This window comes from Macrotis lagotis, chromosome 2 (genome assembly GCF_037893015.1).
Source record: "Macrotis lagotis isolate mMagLag1 chromosome 2, bilby.v1.9.chrom.fasta, whole genome shotgun sequence".
NCBI classification, from domain to species: Eukaryota; Metazoa; Chordata; class Mammalia; order Peramelemorphia; family Peramelidae; genus Macrotis; species Macrotis lagotis.
The window spans coordinates 202,173,465-202,199,938 of record NC_133659.1 but is presented as its reverse complement, the minus strand read 5'-3'; the positions used below and the strand labels follow the sequence as shown (position 1 = coordinate 202,199,938).

Below are 26,474 nucleotides of genomic sequence, written 5' to 3'. Positions count from 1 at the left end.
ATTTAATCCGAGCACCCTCTTTTCATGCAGCAAGAAATTGAAGTTTAAGAAACTGCTTTGAACTGATCTTCCCCAATATAATGCATATTAATATTCACCCACATACTTTGAGCATAGCCCTATCTTCCCTTGTTTACTATACTCAGCTCAATATAGTCATTTTTTTTTGAGATTCCAGAGCCTGCCTTTTAAAGGAAGGATTTGAGAAGTCTAATTAAGACCCAGTGATGTGTGTGAAAGATAACACTTATTCCAGATCTCATTATTTCTAGGGAAAAAAAGCTGAGTAGCCAGATTGTGTAGCAGCAGATTGTTTTGTCACTTAACCAGGTTTCACCCCGGATGTGGTTATCTTACTGTTTTAAACCTACTTGGTGTGGCTTTTCCTAGCAATGAAAACCTTAAATCTTATAAAATTTGCTTTTAAAAGCAGGGAGTATTTTTGAACTGAGATGTCTGCTTGGAGGTTCCCATGTCAAGTAGAATGAATTAGGTATAAAATATATATTACAGAAGAGGTAGCCTTTCTCACTTAGCTCTGAGGAATTTGTTGTGATAGTGAACTGAAACATGTCTCTACGCCTTCCACCTGTTTCTCCTAGATCTGCTCTCTGGGCCTAAGAGGACCTTTCTAAAAAGCTACATTTCCAGATGCTTCTACTTTCTTGAGAGTTTCTGGGATAATAACAGAAGTTGAACTCAAATTTTAATGATGTTAAATGCATCAGAATTACATTTGAAGGTGTTTAAACTGTTGTTGCAAAAATATCTCTTCAGGAAGTCTTTGTCTTAAAAATTGATGTGGGAGCTCTGAGACTGAAGACTAAAGGGAGTGACATTCTTTCAACTAAGGGCAGATAGCGTAATGGACAAGTCTCAGACACTTATTAACAACATGACTCTGAGTAAATCATTTTACCCTGTTTGCCTCAGTTTCCTCATCTGCAAAAAATGAGCTGGAAAAGAAAATGGCAATCTATTCTATTATCTCTGCTAAAAAAACCCAAATAGGTCACAGAAAGATAGACACAACTGATCAACAACAAAACTTGCTCCAGCTCCAGGGTTCTCAAGATCCATAAAACTGAGGCTATAAGTCTTATTCTTAAGTCTCTAAATTGACAACTTTTCCCTCTAGTTAGTCAGCACACATTTATTATGCTATTATGGTAGCCGATACTGTGCTAAGCACTGGGTATACAAAGAAAGCCACAGAAAAGTTTCTTTAGCACATACTTTTATCTGTCTATCAGGTGTGTTTCCTTTCTCACAGTTGGAGGTCACCAAGGAACATTGGTTTAATTGTTTTTTGGAAACTAAAAGGAAATTTTTCAATATCACTGCCCTCTTTCTGAGCAGTAACTGAATATGCAGGAAAAAGTACTGGACCTGGAGTCAGGAGAACTTAGGTTCAAATCCTGTTTTTGATACTTAATACTGGTATGATTGTCAGCAGTTTATATTGTAACTTTCTGAGCCTCGGTTTCCTCATTTATAAAGTAAGGATAATAATAGCACTTACTTCACTGGTTTGTAATGAAGATCAAATTAGATTCATATCTATATCTATATCTATCTCTCTAAATAGCTATATCTATCTATATATCTATAAATATCTATATCTATATATCTATATATGAATGTTTGTGTGTGTGTGTGTGTGTGTGTGTGTGTGTGTGTGTGTGTGTGTGTGTGTAATTTTGCAAACCTTAAAGTGCTAAATGCATTTTGGCAGCTGTTGTTACTCTATAACTAGGGAAATCTCTCTTTTTTCCATCTGTAATTTCAAGCATGTGTAACTTTTAATGACCCTATTTGGGGTTTTCCTGGCAGAAATACTGGTATAGCTTCGTTTTCTAGCTCATTTTACAGATGAGGAAACAGAGGCAAACAGAGTTAAGTGACTTACCCAGGATCACAAAGCTAGTAAGTATCTGATGCTAGATTTGAACTCAGGTTTTCCTGACTCCAGATCCAGCTCTATCATCTAGGCTACCTAGCTGCCCTATAAGTGGTGTTATAACTTAACTGAGGAAATTATATCTTATGAATGTATCTGAATACTTTGTTTTTGCTTAAGAAGTTAAAATATTTTGATTACTTTTGGGGCTGATTGATATGACTTCCTTTATTAGAAATAACAATTATTTTATTATTACATTTATGTCATCACTCTACCTAGTCACTCTGAAATATCTTTGCTGTCTTTTGATTAATATGTAGATAAATTTGGTGATTTAGAAGGAGATTCAAAATTGAATTAATCTTCTTTTTCTTTTTCTGTAAAAGAAAGCTGTTTTCCAAGATCCAAATGGTTACTGTAAAAGGGCCTCCAGATGATTAGTAGAAGACAGTATCCTTATCAGATTTATTTTAGATCAGTGAGTCATCAGCATTAAGTTCTTATGGCCTAAACATTATTTTCTCTTTTCAAATCTCCTTAACAAATCCATTGTTGTGGTGTTAATGTTCATATTCCTATGAAAAGGAATAATATTTGGTAATAGATTTTGGGGTTTTGATCTGCTTGAATGTCTTAAACAGTTATCTAGGCAGTTGGTCACCAAGCATTTATTAAACATCTACTGTGGATCATGCTCTGTGCTAATTGGTGGAGCAACAAAAAAGGCAAAGGCTGCTCACAGTGTTAGAAAAAATAGGTCAAAGACTGAATCCTATAGGAAAATATTGAAGTAAATATAATGTCTTTGTAGAGTAGGGACTAGTTTTTATTTTTTCTTCCTTTTTGTTCTAAGTATCAAAATGCCTCAGAGTAGACAACTTTTCATGCTTCTTGGATTGAATTGGAAACATAGGAAATTGTGTGAACCTTGCCACCTTAAGGGAGAAGGTGCTTTAAAGAAGAGATGAATTTTGACCCATCTTCTCAGGATGAATTCTCATAAAATTATATGGTTCTCAAATCACAGTGTTAGAAGGACCCTCAGAGATGTCATCTTGTGCTACAAATATCAGAAGTGTGAATCTCCCCTCCAACATGCATCTAGCTTCCTTTTGAAGGCCCTCCACTCTTGGATGACATACTACTTCCTGAGAAAGTCCTTCTGAACAGCCTTATCTGAGGATGCTTTTTTCTTATACTGAGTGGAGCTCTGCTTCTTAGCAGCCCTTGCTCACTGCTCCTAGTCCTTGAGCTGGGACAAAAATCTAACATTTCTTCAACTATACCTCTTAGGACTTCAAGCTTCCCCCTCTTCCCCAATGTTTTCATTGCCGTTCTCTGAACACATTCCAACTTGTTGCTGTTTTCATTTCTTCTGCTTTGTCATGGTAGATGTGGTTCCAGTTCCTAATTTGTGTCTTGGGTGCCTTTCTTGCATTTGATTTACTTCCCTATTTACTAATGGCTGGATGCTTTGGGGAAGAGGAATCTTTCCTGGCCCAGCTGCATGATTTTGGCTGAAGGGAAGGAGGGACAGTGAGAAAGGTGATGCTGTAGGTAAAGAATACTAGATTTGGAGCAGAAAAACCAAACTGACTTCAAATCCCATCTCAGACATCTACTAACTGAGTGTACCTGGGCAAGTCATTTATCCTGTTTGCCCTTGGCTCCTCATCTATAAAATGGGCATAACTATAGCCCCCCTACCTTCTAGGGTTATTATGAAAATCACATGAGATAACATCTATAGTGTTTTTACAAACCTTAAAGGGCCATAGAAATAGAATTTTTTATTATTATTAAAATAGTTTCTTGCTTATTTTCTCCTTGAAGGAATTTTCTTAACTTTCCCTTTCTCACGTTAACCTCCTAATTCCTGGCCCATGCACCAGAGAAGTAAGTAACTTGTTTCCTCTTTATTGCTGTTGAAGAACAGAGAAGTAGTGTTGTAAGAGAAGCCTGTTCTGGAGTGGCTAGATGGTGCAGTGGCTAGAGCACCGGCCCTTGAGTCAGGAGTACCTGAGTTCAAATCCGGCCTCAGACACTTAATAATTACCTAGCTGTGTGGCCTTGGGCAAGCCACTTAACCCCATTGCCTTCTAAAAATCTAAAAAATAAAAAAAGAGAAGCCTATTCTTTGCTTTGCTGAGAAGGATTCTCTTAAAGAAGAGAATTGTGTCTTGGACCCCTGTGGCAGTCTGGCTTATTAATGAGAATTTATAAAGCATACTGCAAGGGTCAAGCACTGTATTTGGATACAAATAAAATTAACTCTTTAAGAGTTTATAAGAGTTTATATAATCTAGCATGTTAGACCCCTCCTCAGAGTAAGGATTTGGAATGAACAAAATAAAACATGATATTACAAAGGAAACTACACTCAAAGGAAACTACACTGAGATAGAAATAGAGAGAGAGAGATAGAGACAGAGAAACAGAAGGAAAGAAAGTAAAAAATGAATGAAACAGAAAGAGAGAGAGAAAGAAGGATAAAAGAGAAAGAAAGAAAGATGAATAGAGCAACTGGTCTTGGAATCATTAAGTCTGAAACAGAAAAAGTCAGTTTCAGTGCCATTAGTAGTAGTTCATGTAATTGTTGACTCCTAAATAGGATTGTGTTCTTTTGGAAGGCAGAAGTGGTAGCTCCTACTTCTCTCTCTTTTTTTTTTTTATGTACAGCTTTGGGTTTAATACATTATAGATATTTATAGTTCTAGAATGTTAGAGTAAGAAGAAACACTAGGGATCATCTAGGCCTGACATTGTTCCATGGTAACAGTTGAATTTGTTTAATTGAATTCAATACAGCAAATATTTCTTAAACATTTAACACTTTACTAAGGTCTGGGGAATTTAATCCCTGCATATAAGGAGTTCTTATTAGATTGGAGAGAGTTGTGATTGTTGATCTCCCCACAAATCTGATGCCTTATGAAGGTATGCTTAGTTCCTCATATTGAAAAACTAAGGAAACACAAGCCCTGGCACCTGCTGTGGAGTTGGTCTGGTTTAGAGTATGACTTGAAGATGGACTGTATCATCTCACCCAAGGACCAGTCCAGTGAATTTCAAAAAGGTTCCTTACTTGATTGGCTACAAGGTGTTATCTTTTGGGTCCCAGCAATTCTTGCTATACTGGTATTTTTTTTTATGATTTAACATTTTATCCCCCCCCCATTACATGATTTGTGTTTTTTTCTTAGGTTTTTGCAAGGCAAATGGGGTTAAGTGGCTTGCCCAAGGCCACACAGCTAGGTAATTATTAAGTGTCTGAGACCAGATTTGAACCCAGGTACTCCTGACTCCAAGGCCAGTGCTTTATCCACTTCGCCACCTAGCCGCCCCTAATTAGAGATTTAGAAGAATATTTAGGGATATAGAGATTTTTTAAAAAAGTAATCCTGGTCCTGTCTTCAAGGTGCCTATATTCTATGAGGGGTAGAAAAAATATTTTGTTGTTGAGTCATTTCAGTTGTGTCTGACTCTTTGTGTTCTCATTTGGGACTTTCTTGGCAAAGATTCTCTGGAGTGATTTGTCATGTTCCTCTCCAGCTCATTTGACAGATGAGCAAACAGAGACACACAGGGTGAAGTTGACTTGTCCAGGGTCACATAGACAATAACCCTCTGAGGCTAGGTTTAAACTCAGGAAGATGAACCTTTCTGACTCCAGGTTCAACACTCTTATCTATTGTGCCACCTACCTGCCCCAGTGGGGGATTTGTGAGGAGTGGGACAACATAGACATTTAACTAAATGAAAAACATGATTTTGCAACTGGAGGTATCTGCAAAAGTCTCCATATAGGAAATGAGATGAGATTTGGTGAAATCTAATGAATTTGATGAAATCACAGGAGGTGAGTGAATCTCTTCTAAGCTTCAGGATAATCTGAGTGAGATTTGTATAGGGCGTGTCCTATGCAAACAATATGCTAGTTCTCCCTCCAATCTCAGCTTCCTGCCTTCCTTTTTGCTTCCTTCTAGTTAAAAACCCACCTCTTATAGGAAGTCTTTCTGATCCTCTTAATTCTAGTGCCTTCTATTTCTTGACTATCTCCAGTGTATATCTTGCTCATACATAATTGTTTATCTCTTGTGTCCATTAGATTGTAAGCTCCTTGAAAGCAGGAGGAGTGGTTTTTTTGTAGTTGGTTTTTTTTTCTTTCTTTGTATCTCCAGTAGTACAGTGCCTATCATATAACAGAGTGTTATTGTTTGTCCTTTTTTGAAGAGGACTTCAGGAAGTGATGTCATGACCTGCAAGTGAATTGAATTTGAGCACAAAATCACCAGCCTGCTTTCTCCTCTGGAGTCATCTGGTCCAGTGGTCAAATTTGGATCACTACAACTGGAGATGAGTCTGAATGCAGTGAGAGACCTAGGACTTTTTGAGTTAAAGTCTCTAATTGAGAGATTATTGTATGACTGAGGCAACAACCATTCAGTGAATAGGGCTTGGTAAGAAAGAGATAAAGAAAAGAAGGATCTCTTTTACCTAGTCCAAAAAACCCCCCTATCAAACTGGGAGGGGAAGACCTTCAAGGTTTCTTAGTGATCAAGGCCAATTAGAAAGAAATGAAGCCAAGAGTAATCTTTTTTGCATAGTCAAAAAAAAAATCTATCTGAGAGAGGAAAACCCTCAGCCTTTCTGCCAAAACCTGAACACTTGCTATTTACATTAACTTTTGAATCAATCAGAGCCAGGGCCATTATCTCCAAAAGGAAAAAAAAGAGGGATCATGGGTAACTCAACTTGAGATCTGAATTAAATTTACTGGGAGTTCAGACAAAATGAAATAGAAGAGCTTTTAAAAAGAATTTCGTTAAGAAGGAAAGACAATTATAGGACAAGACTTAGCAGGGCTGTGTGTGTGTGTGTGTGTGTGTGTGTGTGTGTGTGTGTGTGTGCGCGCACGCGTGTGCGTGTGTGTGTGTGTGTGTGTGTGTGTTTTAAGTTCTGGAGAATTTGGGGCTTGTTTCTAAGAAACTAGTAGATAAAGAGAGATTGAAGATTAGAGAAACTTGATAATAATAGGGGAAGTTGGCTGAAGGAGATGGGAGTGGAATTAAGGGTAGCATGGAAGGGCTGGTCTTTTTGAGGATAAATCTCTTCATCTGAAGGTAGTCAGAGAAAGAAATGAAGTATAACTGGAGGCAGGCTAGATATTGAAGGCCATGTGAGGCATTCCCCAAACAGGAGAGCAGGACTCAGACTGGGCATTTCAGAGTTAAAAGGGTTAAATCCTCCAGGGCATTGTTTCTGGATCCAGTTGGCTAGGCTGGGGAGTGGGCCTCAATAGATGAGAAACTGTTGATAGATAGCATCAGAAGAAGCATCTGAAAATAAAAGTTGGGGTAAAGAATATTCCAGTTCTCCTGGGACCAGTGAGTCAAGGGGCATGTACAAAGAAAGGCCGGGATGCATTTTTTAACTTGGGAAAAACCAGGTCTCAATGTGAGTCAGGAGTTAGAAGAGGCTTAAAAGGAAGAGGTCCATAGGGCACAGTGGAAAGGATAGGCAGATCTGCATCCTGGTTGCAGTGGGAGACTTTGGCCTTTTTAAACTAGGGTCTTTCTTCTGCCTCTGTTTGACTGAGCAACACTTACTCAGTGTTTTAAGGCTAGATTTGGAATGAGACACTCACTGGGGAAGGGAAAGATTGAATATTAATGACCTTGTAAGTGCCTTTTCTCTTTCCTCTCCCTAAGCAAATCCTATCTAATAAGAATACACAAGACCCACATTCTTTTTTTTTTTAAGATTTTATTTATTTGAGTTTTACAATTTTTTGCCTAATCTTCCTCCTCACCCACCCATCCACCCACCCAGAAGGTCATCTGCTGGTCTTTACAATGTTTCCATGGTATACATTCATCTAAATTGAATGTGATGAGGGAGAAATCATACCCTTAAGCAAGAAAAATAAAGTATAAGAGATAGCAGGATTACATAGTAAGATAATGGGTTTTTTCCCTAAATTGAAGGCAATAGTCTTTGGTCTTTGTTCAAACTCCATGGTTCTTTCTCTGGATACAGATAGTATTCTCCATCACAGATACCCCTAAAATTGTCCCTGATTGTTGCACTGATGGAATGAGCAAGTCCATCAAGGTTGGTAATCACTGCTATGTTGCTGTTAGGGTGTACAGTGTTTTTCTGGTTCTGCTCATCTCTCTCAGCATCAGTTCATGCAAATCTTTCCAGGCTGCCTTGAATTCCCATCCCTGCTGGGTTTTGTTTGTTTGTTTGTTTGTTTTTAGTTTTTGCAAGACAATAGGATTAAGTGGCTTGCCCAAGGCCACACAGCTAGGCAATTATTAAGTATCTGAGGTCAGATTTGAACTCAGGTGCTCCTGACTCCAAGGCCAGTGTTCTATCCACTGTGTCACCTAGCCGCCCCCCTGCTGGTTTCTAATAGAACAATAGTGTCCCATGACATACATATATCACGGTTTATTAAGCTATTCCCCCTATTGAAGAACATTTACTTAATTTCCAATTCTTTGCCACCACAAACAGGGTTGCTATGAATATTTTTGTTTAAGTGGTGTTTTTACCCTTTTCCATCATCTCTTCAGTGTATAGACCCAGTGGAGGTATTGCTGTATCAAAGGGTACATACATTTTTGTTGCCATTTGGGCATAATTCCAAGTTTCTCTCCAGAAAGGTTAGATGAGTTCACAGCTCCACCAACAATGTATTAGTGTCCCAGATTTCCTACATCCCTTCCAACATTGATCATTGTCCTTTCTGCTCATATTGGCCAGTCTGAGAGGTGTGAGGTGGTATCTCAGAGGTGCTTTAATTTACATTTCTCTAATAAGTAATGATTTAGAGCAATTTTTCATATGACTATGGATTATTTTGATTTCTTCATCTGTAAATTGTCTTTACATATCCTTTGACCATTTGTCAATTGGGGATTGGCTTTTTTTAAAAAAAATTGACTCAATTCTCTGTATATTTTAGAAATGAGGCCTTTGTCAGAGATACTAGTTGTAAAAATTGTTTCCCAATTTACTACATTTCTTTTGATCTTGGTTACATTGGTTTTATCTGTGCAAAAGCTTTTTAATTTAATGTAATCAAAATCATCTAGTTTGCTTTTAATGATGTTCTCCATCTCTTCCTTGGTCATAAACTGCTTCCCTTTCCATAGATCTGACAGGTAAACTACTCCATGATCTTCAAGTGTGATTATAATATTGTTTTTTATGTCTAAATCCTGTATCCATTTTGGTCTTATCTTGGTATAGGGCATGAGGTGTTGGTCTAATCTAAGTTTCTTCCATACTAACTTCCAATTTTCCCAATAGTTTTTATCAAAGAAAGAGTTTTTATCCCAATAGCTGGACTCTGGGTTTATCAAGCAGCAGATTACTATATTCATTTCCTGCTTATGGCATCTAATCTATTCCATTGATCCACCACTCTATTTCTTAGCCAATACCAGATAGTTTTTGATGATTGATGCTTTATAATATAATTCTAGATCTGGTAAGGCTAAGCCCCCTTCTTTTGCACTTTTTTCATTGAATCCCTAGAAATTCTTGACTTTTTATTTCTCCATATGAATTTACTTACCACTTTTTCTAACCCATTAAAGTAATTTTTTGGAATTTTGATTGATAGGGCACTAAACAGGTTAATTTAGTTTTGGTAGAATTGTCAGTTTTATCATATTAGCTCAGCCTATCCATGAGCAGTTGATGTTTACCCAGTTATTTAAATCTGATTTTATTTGGGTGAGAAGTGTTTTGTAATTGTTTTCAAAAAGTTTTTGAGTCTGCCTTGGCATATAGACTCCCAGGTATTTTATATTGTTTGAGGTTACTTTGAATAAGACCCACTTTCTTTATGAAATCCTTCCTAACCTTTATTGATGTCTTCTTCAAATCCCAAATATATTTATGTCTTTACCATACAACATATTCATTAAAAGTTTATATATAGCACTTTCCTTGAAACAATCTTGAGGAGTAAGTAGCATAAATATTAGTACCATTTTATAGAGGAGGTAAACTGAGTCTTAGGTTGAGTCATTTCCCAATGTTATATATTTAATGAGATTTATACCTGAGATTTAATTACATATTTTTCTTAATTTTAGCACTTTTCACTAAACTTTATTTCTCCCTAAATAAATGTATATAATCAAATTTAATATTAATGTTAATAATGATAAGGATAGACTGATAAACAGATGAATGGATGGAATATTTTGTAAGTAGTTACTATGTTCTGGAATTGACCTTATTGAATTCTTGATCTTATTGAGTTCATTCTAATGGGTAAATACTGTGTATATGGGCAGTAAGAAGGAGCGAAGTGGAAGAGAAGAAGGTAGTAGGCTATAAAGTTTTATCAGAAAGTCACATGGAACCCTAATTCAGAAAAAAGATAAAAATAAAACTTTTCCAAGACTATTTTTTGTATTTTGGACAAGAAGTAATATATTCCTTGTCACATGCAGATTAATCTAGAAAGAAGAAGGTTATAGTTAGGTACAACTAGGTGGCTCAATGAATAGAGCAATGGGCTGGAGTCAAGAAGACTCATCTTTCTGAGTTCAAATCCAGCCTCAAACACTCACTAGTTGTGTGAGGCTGGATAAGTCAATTAACTCTGTTTGCCTCAGTTTCCTCATCTATAAAATGAGCTGGAGAAGGGAATATCAAACTATTCCAGTATCTTTGCTAGGAAGACCCCAAATGGAGTCATAGAAAGTCAGATGCAACTGAACAATAATGAACCAGGCCATGGTCTCATTGCCTTCTTTCCTAGTCAGAACAAATCTGGAATATCACATTCAATTTTGTATGCTGAATATGAAGGAAGATATATTATTAGCAGAACAACCAGAGGAGAGTGACAAGACAAGGAAAAGCCTAGAAACCAGACTGTATCAATCAGTCAGTTGAAAATGTTGGTGACATTTAGTGGGGCAAACTTGGGGTTGTATAGATCCTTGACCTCTGTTTGAAGTATTCTCTGAATTTACAGGTAGACTTGAAGGAGCAGATTTGTAATAATAACTACACAATCATTGGCTGTTTTAAAAATCTAACAACCTTTTTGTTTATAATGGCAGTTTTCAAAGGTTTACAGCTATCTCATTTGGTACAATAACATTATGAGATTGACAGTGTACCCATTTTACACATGAAGAAACTAAGACTAAGAAAAGACTTCTACAAATAAAGTACCTACTAAATTACAGAGAGCTAAGCTTAAAAAAAGAGGAACAGCAATAACAGATGTTTTGATTCCAAGTCAGATGTTCTTTCTATGAAACTCATTACTTGCTACCTCAAGTTGAGATGAAACTTATTCATCAGTTGATCTCTCAGTGACTGTCAGGGTGTTCTGGAATGTGGTTGTGCTTTTTTTTTAAATGAGGCAATAAAAACCCATCGAGTTTTATTTAAATAGTGCTCATTGAGAAATCATTTCAGGAGCAATGTGTCCTGGAAATGCTCTTGGGCATCTGTGACTGGCAATGATTTTATAAGGTTCCTTGACCATACCAATGAGCACATTGTCCTTGCAGCTTCTATAATCAAAGGCATTTTCATTCTTTCTATATGATAGAATCTGCCCAAAGTTGACTCAAAAGGAGAAGCCTCAAGCATGGATAGATGGAAATTTTAGTTGATTTTGCCACAGACCTTTTCCTGTTCTTAGCTGATTTATTACCAATCATACTCTCCTAACTACACAAGTTTTTTTTTTAAGTGTTATTGATTTGTTTGTTTTTATACAAGTCATTTCTTGGCATATTTTTCCCCATTCTCTTCCCCAATTCTCTTCTCTCACTGAACTTTCCTAAAGGAAAAATCCAGTAAACCCAGATTGGAACAAGAGATGAGGATGCAGGTTATTGGTATATACCATATTCCAAACCCTGGAGAGGGGAAGGAAGTGTGTTTAATTTGTCTTCTTGAACAACTGGTCATTTCATGTTATCAGAGTTTGACAACTTCTTAGTATTGTTCTTTTCCTTTCTCTTGATAAACCTGTCTTAAAGAAGGTAGATGATGGTAATAAAAAGCAATAATATTCACGCTAGAGTATATTTTACCTTTAGATTCCTTTGAGGCAATAGAGCATGGGACATGTAGTAAGGAAGACCTGAGTTCAAATGTATCTTTTTTATTTAGTAATTTTTCCAGTCATTTCTGATTCTTTGTGATACTTTTTTGGAGTTCTCTTGGCAAAGGTACTGGGAGTAGTTTGCCATTTCATTCTCCAACTCATTTTACAGATGAGAAAACTGAGGCAAACAGAATGAAATGACTTACCCAGGGTCTCAAACTTAGTTAAGTATCTTAGGTCAGATTTGAGTTCAGGTCTTTTGGATTCTATTCACTGAACCACCTACTCTAATCTGGCTTTAGATATTTACTAGCAATGTTATCCTGGGCAAGTCATTTAACCTCTGCTTGCCTCAGACATTTTAAAATTTCATTATATGCATATTGTGCAATTTGTTCTGCCATTCCGTATTTGATGGGCACCCTTTTATGTATATTTTGCTATAGATGGTACCCTTCATTATGGTTTTTACCTGCCTCTTAGAGATCAATTTAGCCCATTAGAGGGATCAGAGGCTGTGAACAATTTATTGAATTTTCTTAAATAATATCAAACATTATTTTCTATTATGGTTGTTTTAATTCACAGCTCTACCAACAGTTTAATGAGTGTTCCTGTCTTCCTGTCCAGGAATGGGCTAGAATCAATCTGTACCAGATCTTGAGACTTAATTGTCAAGTTTTCAGTATGAGAATTCATATCTTGGAAATTGGCAAACGCTATTGTTATTGTTTTATTAATTGTCTAGCCTTGAGAAAGTGATGGAGAAAATGTTAATAATGCAGTTCAAAAGTGTGTCCTATGTACTTTTTTATATTTTTATTTTTATTTTTTGTTTGCTTTTTTGCAAGGCAATGGGGTTTGCAATGACTTGCCCAAGGTCACACAGCTAGGGAATTATTAAGTGTCTGAGGCTGAATTTGAACTCCTATTTTTCTGACCCCAGTGCAAGTGTTCTATCCATTGTGTCACCTAGCTGTCCTGTTATAGTTTGGATGGTTAGATAAAGTGAGGGTTTTTTGAGGATTGAATAATGATGAGGTAGGAATGATAAAAGGGAGCATTCAACTGGAGAAGACAATAGAATGGGATCACTTGAATTTGCTTTGGCAAGGAGATGTCTTCATGTGAAATGATAGTGGCAGAATGTATCTGAATAATATGAAGTAAGAGAGAAGAAGGAGGTCTTTTTAACTAATCTTAATTTTTAGTAACATGAGGCAAAGTTCTCTTATGGGCTCCCATGGTTTCATTTATGAATCAAGATGAAGCTTGAGAAAGAATGAAAAGATTTGGCAGAATTGTTCTGGGGAGGAGGGCAGTGAAGTGGTTAGGCAACTGTACAGTCTCTGGGTAATCCAAGGCTGGGGTTTTGGAAGGGCAAAATCTTCTATAAAATAAAGATGTAGAGAACTAGAGAAACAAATGCAGTGTATAGTATATAACTAGTTCAGCAAGGGGTCAAGATAAGGAAGGGAAGAGAGTATAGCTAGTGCAGGGTTGATGACCTGGGAAAGAACTGAGGGATTGGAGGTCCCAGTGAAAACAAAGAATGAAGTTTGGGGTTTCAAGGCAGAGAGAAAGGTGTGGATTGCCAATACATCATAATCAGATAAAGGAATTTCAGAGAACATGAACATGAGCGAAGGCAAGATCAAATGTATGTTCATTTCTATGTGTTGCTTTGATGGAGTAGAAGATTAAATCATGGGGGCGGCTAGGTGGCGGTGGCTTAGTGGATAAAGCACTGGCCCTGGAGTCAAGAGTACCTGGGTTCAAATCCGGTCTCAGACACTTAGTAATTAATTACCTAGCTGTGTGGCCTTGGGCAAGCCACTTAACCCCATTTGCCTTGCAAAAAAAAAAAAAAGGAGAAGATTAAGACATGGAAAATGAATGTATTAAGGAATTGGGATGATAAGGAATATCAATATGTATATTGCAGAAGTTAGGGAGGAAAGAAGGGGAGAAACAGAATGTAAGCCCCTTGAGAAGAGGGATTGTTTTTACTTCTTTGTACTCCTAGTCTTTGGAGCAGGTTTGGCACATAGTTAAGTGCTTAATAAATTCTAGTTGACTCATTTAAAAAAAAAAAGAAAGAAGAGGAGCCTGGAAGTCTATGTAGACAATAGCTACCAGAATTAAGCATTTATTTTGTGCTAGACTCTCAGTGCTGATGATACAATTAGAAAAATGAAACAATGACTAACCACAATTCCAAAGAACTCATGGTGAAATTTACTATCCATTTCCACATAGATAGAGAGCTGTTGGACTCATTCTGCCCATTAAATCATAATCTTTTCTCTTCCTTTCTTCTCTTATTCCCTCCTTCCCTCTTTCTCTCTTTACCACCCTCTCTTTCCCTCTTTCTCTCCCTACCTTTCTTCCTTCCTTCCTTCCTTTCTTGACATGGCTTCTGTGAGAACTTTTTTTTTAATAAAACTATACATATTTGTAATAGATTTTATTTTTCTTGCCTTCTCAATGGATAGAGCAGGGCAGGGGAATAGAAAAAATTTGGATCTGAAACTAAAATAATATCAATTTTTTAAAATTACAAAAGTGAGACTGTTGACCTGACTTCAGGGAGTATATGTCCTTAGTAGGGAGAGACAACATAGATTAGGACTAGTGGTCAGGAAGGGATTGTCTGGGGAGTCACAGAGACATTAAGTTGATCCATTATGTAATTGATTGACATTTCCTCTTCAAGAACAATGGTCATATTAACCAGACAATCACCTAGTGTTTAGCATGTGCCAGGCACTAGAATTAGAAATAAAGAATTAAATAAATGTAAGACCTTACATTCACACATATAAACACATTAGGTATGGCATATATAGTCAACTAACCTACATATATCCATGTGTATACATGTATGAATACTTGTGATAGTTGATATTATTATTATTATTATTATTATTGTTTTTTTTGCAAGGCAATGGGGTTAAGTGACTTGCCCAAGGCCACACGGCTAGGTAATTATTAAGTGTCTGGGGCTGGATTTGAACTCTGGTACTCCTGACTCTAGGGCAGGTACTCTATCCACTGCACCACCTACCCACCCCAAGTTGATTTTATTATTAAGCCTAAAGGCAAGAGTTGGAAATTGGGGAGAAAGAAACACAAGAAATGTGGCAAGATGATGAAGGTAGGCTGCTTAGTAGAATGTAAAGAACAGTCTACTCTGGGTCTAGCTAGATAAGTGAGTTAGTTAATTTTGCCATCCAAACAACTCAGCCCAAGGCAGAAAATTCAAAGATGAATCCTCCCCTAAGGAAGACTAAATATTTTTTTTCCTGGTGATGTAGTCCAGAGGTACTGTCCTAAGATGGGGAGAAGCAGCAGAGTCACAAGGTGGATGAATGATAGGTTTGGAGCTAGAGGGGATCTTTGGTTGACCATAGAATTCAACCTTATCATTTTACATTTGAGGAAATTGAGTCATCTAGAGAATAAGTAACTTACCCAGGATCATACAGCTAGTAAATGTGTGAGGTAGAATTTGAACCTAGATCTTCCTGGCTCCACGATCAGTGCCCTATCCACTATGCCTTTCCAAGGGACTTCTATTTAGGAAGCATGATCTAGATTAGGAAAATGAGACTAGGTTGAGATTGACACAGAATCATAGGACAGAGCCAGGATTTCAACCTAGATCCTGTGGCTCCAAATTTACCATTCTTTTATTTAGATCACGCATTTCTTATGCTAAAGAGGTTCTGATATGACTGGATAGACTAGTTTTTAAGCCAGCTCTTGAACACTGGAACAGGGATCTTTAGAATGGTTAGTTCCTTCAGTACATTCCATCCTGGCCATTTGCTGTTCTGCTCTCCTGGGGAGATTAACCCTTTACTCGGAGCTTAACTCTTAACCAGGAACTCCTAGTCTGGGCCCTACATTATTATGCTTCATGTATATGTTTCATATTTCAGCCATGTTTCACAACCTACTGTTGTCATTTTCTTTCCATTCAGTGTTTTGTCCTTCTGGACCACAAGACCTTACCATGTACTTGTCTCTGAACATGACTTTTCTTTCTCTTCCTCCTTACCTTCTAGTTTTGGATTGGTAATGAAACCAGCATTACCACTGCTTGTTTTTTTTTAGTTTTTTTGCAAGGCAAATGGGATTAAGTGTCTTGCCCAAGGCCACACAGCTAGGTAATTATTAAGTGTCTGAGGCTGGATTTGAACTCCTGACTCCAGGGCCAGTGCTCTATCTACCACCCCACCCAGCCGCCCCACTTCCTTATCTTTAAGATAGATAAGCTTTAAGATAGATAAACTGAAATGCCCTCCAGCTCTTAATTTTATAATTAATCAAAGTACCCTCTGCTTAAAGTGCTATTTAAATGTTTTGTGGTTGTGGTGCTTACTTTGGTTGTTGATGTTGTTGTTGTTGTTGTTGTAACCATCACATTTTATATCCCAGTTAGGGCCTTTCTATAGTGTATAGTTTTAGATCTCAGTCCTCTGTCTCAGAAGCCCAGTATATAAGCTGTAGAAAAGTAGGAGACTTTTCTTGTGAATCCAAGTCTGACAGAGCAGATTTGTGGTTCATCATCCAGAATGTCAGTGACTCCGTCTCCCTGTCTTCCTGGGCTGCCTTGTATCCTCTCAGTCTATTTATTAGTAATGCACCTAAATTGCCTTTTTGATTGCCATGTGACTTTGAAAGAGAAGCCAATTACCTTATGGTCTTGTTGCTGCCCTGAAAGCTTCTGTTTTCCTCTGGCCTGTTTCACTAGGGTGACTATGTCTGCCTGGGTTTCCTTCCTCTTGCATCAGTCAGTCTTGGTGAGTATACAAGAGGTTATTGATGGAAAAGATAAACAGATTACTTAGACCACAAGCTAATAATTGCCTGTTTTTTTTAAAACGTGTCTTTCATCATTTAGTGAATTGTTTTGCTGCCTGAGGCATGGTTGGAAGAACACATGGTGTGGTGGGCATCTGTTGTTGTGAGGTTTATGTACCAGGGGAGCTGAGCTTGTGGAAGCAATGTCTTTATGTGAGAAGACTTGGGAGATTTCACTGAAGGAGAATCCTAGGTGAAAAGTGACTGGGTGACAGCACCATGTGCTTTCTGCTGTCATTCTTCCCTGGAGCACACACATAGATGAAGACTTAGACCTTTAGATAGTCAGTTAGCTGGCTTACTATGGGCACTGGGTGGAGCAGTGGATAAAGTTCCAGGCTTGGAGTCAGGAAGTGTCCAAATCCATCCACAGACCCTTGCTAGCTATATAATTCTGGGAAATCACTTAACCCTCTTTGCCTCAGTTTCCTCATCTGTAAAAAGAGCTGGGAAATGGCAAATCACTTCAATATCTTTACTAAGAAACCCCCAAATTGGGGTAGTTAGGTGGCACAGTGTATAGAGCACTGGCCTTGGATTCAGGAGGATCTGAGTTCAAATCCAGCCTCAGACACCTAATACTCAGCTGTGTGACCTTGGACAAGCAAACACCTCCCAAAAAGAAACCCCCAAATGGGGTCACAAAGAGTCAACCATGACTAAATAACTATGTGCCAGATGCTGTACTGAATTCTGGTGATGCAAATACAGGCAAACAAGATAGTCTTTGCACTTAAGAGGCTTATATTCTGATGGGAAAATAACATCACATAAAGGAGAGCCAGAAAGCAAGGTTTAGAGGAGGTATGTGTAAGCAGCCTGGTTTGGAGATAGTGATCAGGAGATGAAATGGAGGCTTGATTCTAGGCAAGAAAAAGTGAAAGGTCACCTGGGGGCATCCTGGGGGACTTGAGCCTCCTCACCCCTCCCTCTACCTCACAGTTCCCATGGAGGAATCCAAATTTCCTTTGGAGAGGAGTTGAGGGATGAGACTTAGATTGGAGATGGCATGGTTTGGAGCTGGAGGTTGAGAAATTGGAGCTAGAAAGAAATTTAGAGATTATAACATGATTCTGTCTTGGACTCTACCCAAAGTAGTCATGACCAAGTCCTTTCTATCAAATGCTTCCCTACTGATAAATAGCTACCAGAAGGATTCAAAAAAGGAGAAATCCAGACTGTTTGGTGGCCACAAATGTAACACTGATTTTTAATTCATAGTGTTTTGCTTTTCCATGTGGAATTTCTGGTTTTTAATATTTATCGATGAGAGAGGGAGCATGGTGTTGAGGATAGAGATCTGGCCTAGAAACTAGGAAGACCTGAGTTCCAGTCCTGCCCCGATATATAGTGGCTTTGTTGTCCTGGGCAAATCTCTTAACTTCTAGGCACTCTTGGCAATTTTCTAAGACTATAAATTATAGAGAAAGTGCCAGCCTATATTAGTAAAGAGAGTTCCCACCTTGAAATTCCCTTTACCAATGAAATCACATGTTCAGTCTCTGTTGTTTTTCAGTTATTTCAGCTGTGTCTGTGACCCCCTTTTGGAATTTTCTTGGCAAAGATAATGAAATAGTTTACCATTTCCTTCTCTAGCTCATTTAATAGATGAGGAAACTGAGGAAAACAGGATTGTTTAAGACTTGCCCAGTCATACAACTAGGAAATGTCGAAGGCTACGTTTGAACTTACGTCCCCCTGACTCCAGACCCAGAACTCTCTCCACTGTACCATCTGGCTACCTTTGTTCGGTCCCTAATCTCCTAATAGTCATAATTTTAAATTAAATCTTTTTTTCAGTCAGCAAAAATCTGTCTTCTTTACCTTCCACCTCTCTTCCAACCTTTTCTGGTTGAAAAAGAAAGAAAAACAAAATTCCCATACCAAACCTATAACTGAGGAAAACAAAATTTTCATGTTGGCCATATGCAAGAAAAAATATACCTTGATCAGTATTTTGAGTCCATTACCCCTCCATTTGGAGTTGGGTAGCTTGTTTCATCATAAGTCCTCCGAAGTTTTAGTTGATCATTGTATAGATCAGAGTTCCTAAGTCTTTCAAAGTTGTTTTTATACTATTGCTACTGTAGTGAATGTTCTAGTTCTGCTTACTTCATTCTGTACCATATGAGTCTTCCTAATTTTCTTGGAAATTATTATTCCATTGTTTCTTTTTTAGGTTTTTTTTTTGCAAGGCAGATGGGGTTAAGTGGCCTGCCCAAGGCCATACAGCTAAGTAATTATTAAGTATCTAAGGCCAAATTTGAACTCAGGTACTCCTGACTCCAGGGCCTGTATTCTATCCACTGTGCCACCTAGCCACCCCTATTCCATTGTTTCTTATAGCACAATAGTATTTCATCACATTCCTATTCCATAATTTATTCAGCCATCCTCCATTTGATGGGAAAACAGGTACATTAATGCAATGTTAGTGGAGCTTAGAATTGTTCTAACCTTTCTGGAAATTAATTAGGACTTATGTCCAGAAAATTATCAAACTGTACGTACCCTCTGACCCTTTGATACAAGTACTAGTTCTCTAATCAAAATTTTATATCAAAAGAAAGAGGGAAGGGGACCCCATGTACAAAAATATTTATAACCTTTATGTGGTGGCAAAGAATTTGGAAATGGGGAGGGGCACCCATCAAATGGCTGACAGTTGTTTGACCTCAGCACAATGCTTCTGAATTTTTTCCAACTCTTAATTATAACTTTCGTTTTGATAGCATAGTTACCTTTTTTTCTGCCAAAAGTACTTTTATATTTGTGATTTCAAGCAGTGATGAAGAGAAGTGTGGTTTAATAGAAAGCACAGGAGTTCCTAATTTGAATCCTCCCTTTGATGCTCCCTCTTTGAATCTTTACATGGGGGATGGGATTTTAAGTAATGTAATTCATTTTGTAAACTTTAAAGTGTCATAGAAATGTGAGCTGCTTAATCTTCCTTTTCTCAAAGCTGATGCATTTCACTCACTCTCTCCTAATGCTTTCCTTATTCTCTTTGTGTAGATCCAGTCCTGCAGGTTCCCACCCATGTTGAAGAGTAAGTTTCCTGATTCACTTCAGCTTTTTTTCCTGTGTGGTTTGTCTGAATTTATTGCCTCCTACCCCCCCCCCTCCACTTATCTCCTTTCCCTTCTACCAACAAAGGGAAATAGATTTTGAATTGAAAAACTCTGAAGCCATCAAGAAGACTCCCAAGTCAACATTGGGTATGCTACTATGATCCAAAATGAAAATGACCCTTCCTGAGCAAAGAATTAAGGATAGGATGTGAACCTGGATTTCTTTAGCAATGAATACTATCATATGAGGAAAGTCCCATTGTTACCTCTTCAGCATTTTATTGTCACTACAGTGCCTAAAGTAGTGAAAAGTTAAATGTGGTAGCTAAGTGTTATAGTAGCTAGAATTCAGGGCTTGGACTCAAGAAAGACCTGAATTCAGAAGTTGCCTTCAGTGACTTACACAGTCACACAGCCAGTTTGTATTAGAGGCAGCGCTTCCTAAATTCCTTTCAGAAGCCATGTCTTCTTAGATTCAAGGCCAGCTCTCTATCCATTGTACCATCCTACCTCATCCCCATCTAGGTGGATGCCATCTATCACTTCATATGAAAAAACAATTCAAAAACTGAAAGAAATTATTACTTAAGGATGTGCTTTATGACTTCAGCATATCCATAAAGCTATTAGGACTACTGATTAGCTCATAGGATTTCTCATGATGCCTACTTTGGCCATCCCCTTTTATATTTGTGTATCTCTCAGACACATATTTTCCTTTGTAGTTCAGTGTCTGAATTTTATTACACTTTCAGAATCCTGCTACCAGTTGAAAAGAAAAGAAAAGAAAAGGAAAGAAAAAACAAACACTAAGAGAAATCAGACTAATGTGATCTAGCTGAACTTATGTACCATTCCTAAATTAATAGGATTTTTAAAGAAATAATATTGAAGTCAGACATGAAAGTCAAGTTGAAAAAATTTTTAATGGATTTTCCTTGTCCTTATTCATTGGGTTTGAAGGACTCTAGAAGGCCCATCTAACTCAGCCTCCCACCCAGTACAGTTGCTGGGACCTCCTTTATATTCCCATGCTTAGCACAGTACCTAACACAATAAGTACTTAATAAATATTTATTGACTGAATAGTGGGAAGGGGTTCTGAGATCAGGAGTCTGTGTTCAAATCCTGGCTCCCAAACTTAATAACGATGTGATTGGCCAGGTCTCTTAACTATTCTGAGCTTGTTTTCTTATCTTTAAAACAAAAAAAAAATCGTATTTGTAATACCTTCCCCAGTCCCTCTTCATCTAGTACATTCCTTCTTTGATTATCTCCAGTTTGTCATTTATATATTTTGTTTGTATGTAATTATTTGCTTTCTTTTTTCTCAAATAAATTGTGAGTTCCTTGAGATTTACATCTGTGGTCATGCATGTACCCATACCATACTTTTGAATCACTGTCAGTTTGTGTGAACTGAACTATCAGTGTTTTTTTTTTGTTCCCCCTTTCCCCCAGGCCTGCATTCCTCCCTGACCCCAATGATGGAAGCCTGTACACGCTTGGTGGTAAGAACAACGAAGGTCTGACGGTAAGTGTCCTTGGCTTCACTCATAATTATGGAAGCCCTAGACCTTCAAATTGGCCAGAGATCTCTGGGTAGCATTTTTGCTAGCAGGATGCTAGTGACAGAAATTGAAGAGGGAAATAAAGCCATGCCATGCCTGTGGAGCTGACATCCCTTTTGGTATTGTTCACTTCTTACATTTCTCTGCACGTGATTTAACCTGTAGAAATTTGATCTGAAGAAATGATTACTTTTGAAATTTTAAATATATCATTAGTCCTTAGAATAGCATGCTCATCAGAGGGTGTGGGAGTGGGGAAGCCTAAAAAGGCACAGAACTCTTAATTGTAAAGAACATCCCTGTGATATAGAAATGAACACAAGTCCCTTAGGGCCAGGAGTTGTTTCATTTTGCCTTTATGTCCCAATGACTAGTTCAGTGTCTTTCACAAAGTAGAACTGGGAGAAAGTGGCATCTGAATGGGAAGAAAGAAGGGTGAACATAAATATAATACATACACATACATACATACATATTATTATTGTAGAAATACATGAAAATCAATAGGGAAATAGGTAGGCACAGTAGATGTGGGTAGGGAAGTAAAAAGAAAACATTTCAATGATGACAGACAGCTTATAAAAGCAGGAGTAAAAGGAAAGTAAAAAGACTTAGCAGTTGAATCTAGATTGCATGAAGAGAGGAAGGGCAGGGGAATAAGATGAGAATATTCTAATTATAAATTATTAGTAATAAATCCATTTTTGCCACCTCCTACCTTTTGTAAAATTAATGGGGTGAGAGCAAAGGTAGGTAACCTCACAGATGAAGGGGAATATATAATTAACAATCAAAACCATGATTGTGAACAGGATGAACTACGTATAAAATGAGGAGGATGCAAGAATGGATAAGAAAGGAGGGTTCAACAATACATGAGGCATGAAGATTCACACAATAAAGAACTAGAGTATAATTGTTTATGCCTCAGATAAATTTAAACTGGCAGGGGTAGCAATCATATTGTAAAAAATTCTAGAGTAAAAATATACATGACTTAAAAGAGATAAACAAGGAAGTTCCATTTTATTTAATGGCACTATAAATAATGAAATGAAATAAATAATACATATACACACATTGAATGGTGTATATGTGTGTGTGTGCAGGCAAAAATAATTGAACTACAGGTAGCAACAGATAGCAAAATAATAATTGTTGGAAACCTAGAAGAAAAGTTAAAGATCCGAATAGAGTTTTTGAAAAATTAGATGTGATTAACCTCTGGTGACTATTGAATGAGAGGCATAGAGACATATATTTTGTAGCTTTGAATGATACCATTATAAAAACTGACCATGTTCTAAGGCTTAAAGAAATAAAGAAAACAGACTGATAACATATATTGCTAACCAAATGCAATACAAATTATGATCAGTAAGGGTAATGAAAGAAAGAATATATATTTAAATGGAAACCAAACAATATCCTAAGGAATATTTGGGTCAAAGAATGAATCTTAGAAACAGATAATTTTATCAAAGAAAATTATAACAATGTCAGAGCATTCCAAAACTTGTGGAATATAACCAATATAGTCCTAAGAGAAAATTTTTTTCTCCTTAAGAATATTCAACAACAATAGAAAGAAGCAAGAGATATGCAACTTAAAAAGCTAGAAAAGTGACATAACAAAACAGTCCCAAGTTAAGTCAAAAATAGAAATTCTGAAAATAGAAGAGAAATTTAAATTTTTTTTTATTTTGAATATTTTACAATTTTTTCCCTATCTTGCTTCCCACCCCCACCCCCACAGAAGGTACTCTGTTAGTCTTTACATTGTTTCCATGGTATATATTGATCTAAGTTGAATGTGATGAGAGAGAAATCATATCCTTAAGGATGAAAAATAAAATAAAGTATTGTGCCTGATTGTTGCACTAATGGAATGAGCAAGTCCATCAAGCTTGGTTATCAACCCCATGTTGCTGCTAGGGTGCACATTGTTCCTCTGGTTTAAAATTTTTTTAACTTAAAGGCCAATTACATTTTTGGATAGGGCCACTGGCAATTTGTTTTGCTCGACTAGACTTAGTTGTTATAAACAGTTTTGTTTACTTTTTAATTGTGGGGATAAAATAATTTTGTGAATTGAAAAAAAATTTTTTTAAAGAGAAGACCAGTAACAATTTTTAGCTAATTTGTTTTTTGTAATATAAAAAAACCAAATTACCAACATCAAGAATAAAAAAGGATAAATCCCAATGGCGGAAGGGTTAAAAATTGTTTTATTCAGGGCAGCTAGGTGGTGCAGTGGATGGAGCACCAGTACTGGAGTCAGGAGTACCTAAGTTCAAATCCGGCTTCAGACACTTAATAATTACATAGCTGTGTGGCCTTGGACAAGCCACTTAACCCCATTGTCTTGCAAAAAAAATTTAACTTAATTACATATAATAAAACTGACACTTAAAAGAAATATATAAATAACTACAAAAACACATCCAGATAAATGGAATAAGCTATAGAGAATTTAAATAACGCAATCTCAGAAAAAGAAAGGAACTTTTAAGGAAGAAAAAACATAAGCCCAGATGTATTTACAAGTGATTTGTACAAAGCATCCAAAGAGCAATGAACTCTAATAAATATTTGTAAAATAGAAAAAAAAGACTTGTATCAAATTCATTATGTAAAACAAATATGTGATCAGATACTTAAATAAGGGAGACATAAATTAGATAAAGAATATTATAGAAAAATATCACTAATGAATATTGATACAAAAATATTGGATAAAAAATAACAATAAGGCTATGTAAATAATAATAATAATAGCATTTATATACTAATTTAAGATTTGCAAAATGTTTTACAAATAAAATTATCTCATCTTAACAGCAATCTTTGCAAAAGATTAGTCTTTATGATCATATTGGATTTATGCCAGGAATATAGGACTGCATTCAATATTCAGAAAACTATAAACATAATAAACCACTTTCATAACAAAAGCAAATGAAGTCATAGATTCAGAGAAAACTTGACATCACTCATTTATGTTCAAGTAAAAGATTTTAATGCTCATTTGTTAAAATAAATTAGAAGCATAGAAATAAGTTAATCTTTCATTAATATAACAGATGACCTCTATTAAAACACAAGAGGTTGTATTATCTGCCATATAGAAACATTAGAAATCTTTACTGTAAGATTGGGGTTAAAGATGCATACTATCATGACTGATACATAATATACTAGGTAGTTCAGTGCAAAGAATTTTGAACTTGGAGTCAAAATGACCTGCATCAAACACTTACTAGCTGTGTGATCCAGGGCACTTAACCTCTGAATGCCTCAGTTTCCTTATCAGTAAAATGGGAATAATAATAGTATCTGGGAGGCTAGAATTTTGAGGTTCAAATGAAATAACATAAGAACTACATAAATGTTATTTATTATTAATTCTAGTTCTAGGAATATTAGTTCTTTGATTGCCATTCTAAAATTGCATATTTAATATCTTGTCAAATTATTGAAAAATGACAAGAGAAAAACAGTAATTGTAGGGAGAAATTGTGAGAGGACAAGAATATTAATGTACTGTTAATGAAGTTGTCATTTGGTTTTATATATATATATATCCATTGACTTGGTAGTAATTGTTAATAGACATACATCCCAAGGAGGTCAAGGAAAGAGGGAAAGGACCCATTTGTATAAAAAAAATTTATAGCAGTAATTTTTTTAAAAAACAACTGGAAGCAAAATAGGCACCTATCAATAGGGAAATACTGAACAAATTGTTGTGTTTGAATATAATGGAATTTAATTATGCCTTAAGAAATCATGGATATGATGTTTTCATAAAAATACAGACTCAGATAAACTATTACAGAATGAAATAAGCAGAAGCAGGAGAACAATATACAGTGACCACAATAATAATTCCATCAGAAACAATTCTGAAAAACCTCAGAAGTCTGCCCGTAACAGTAACTGTCAAAAGACTAGTGATGAAACATACCTCCCATCTTCTATCTCTAGGCAGAGTGGTGCCTGTAGAGAATTAGAGATACAAACTGATACTTTCGTTCTCAGACTTGACCAATATATTGGCAGAATTTGCTTAATTGTATCTATTTGCTGCAAAAAAGATCTACTTGGGTTACAGAGGGAAGATGGATTAGTGATCAGTAACAGACATGATAAAAACATCATTAATAAAACATTTTTAATATGCTGAGAAAAAATTCAGGGGATAGAAATTTCATTCCTATCTTGTTAAATAATATCTATTTCTTTAAAAAACATAATTGTCAGGAGTTCATGGTTTCTTATAAAAATCCTCTTTCCTATTCTTTATATCTTGAGCTCTTTGTGTTAATTAAGATTAAGTTCACAATTTTAAAAAAAGAAAATTTTAAAACTAACAAAAAAGTCCTATCTATACAGAGCTATTGGTCTACAGTAAGAACACCAAGTCATACATTTTCATACTTGGTCCATGGATTGATTTGCTTTATTTGACTATATTTATCACAATAAAGCAACTAGGTGGTGCCATTGTGGATAGAGTTTCTAGGCCTGGAATTAGGAAGATTCATCTTCCTGAGTTGAAATCTGGCCTCAGACACTTAGAACCTTTGTGATCCTAGACAAGTCATTTAATTTATTATGCTGCAGTTCCACATCTATAAAATAAGCTGGAATAGAAATGGCAAATCATTTTAGTAGCTTTGTCAAGAGAACCACAAATGGGGTCATGAAGCCTGAAAAACATCTGGACATATTTATCACAATGGGTTACTCCATTAGGAATGGGTGGGGGTGGAGAGGTGAGTGATAAATTAGGGATTTTTTAAAGAGAAGAATATGAGTAAAACATTAAAAGAAAAACCTTTTCAGAGTTGAAAACATACATTGAAATTTGAAATTGAGGGGGAACTTTTCAAGCCACAACAGAAAGAGCTTGTTTTGTTTCTGTTTCAAAAATACTGGGGATTCCAAAAATAAAATAG

At 36.4% G+C, this 26,474-nt stretch overlaps 1 protein-coding gene across 1 annotated transcript in view; it reads left to right on the top strand.

The window, feature by feature from the left end:
- ERN1 (endoplasmic reticulum to nucleus signaling 1) overlaps positions 1-26,474 on the top strand; it is a 119,509-nt gene that overhangs the window by 42,957 nt on the left and 50,078 nt on the right. The window contains exons 3-4 of the mRNA XM_074224481.1: positions 19,887-19,920; positions 21,404-21,476. Of these exons, the coding sequence (XP_074080582.1) occupies positions 19,887-19,920; positions 21,404-21,476 (107 nt within the window). The remainder of the gene's footprint in view (positions 1-19,886; positions 19,921-21,403; positions 21,477-26,474) is intronic.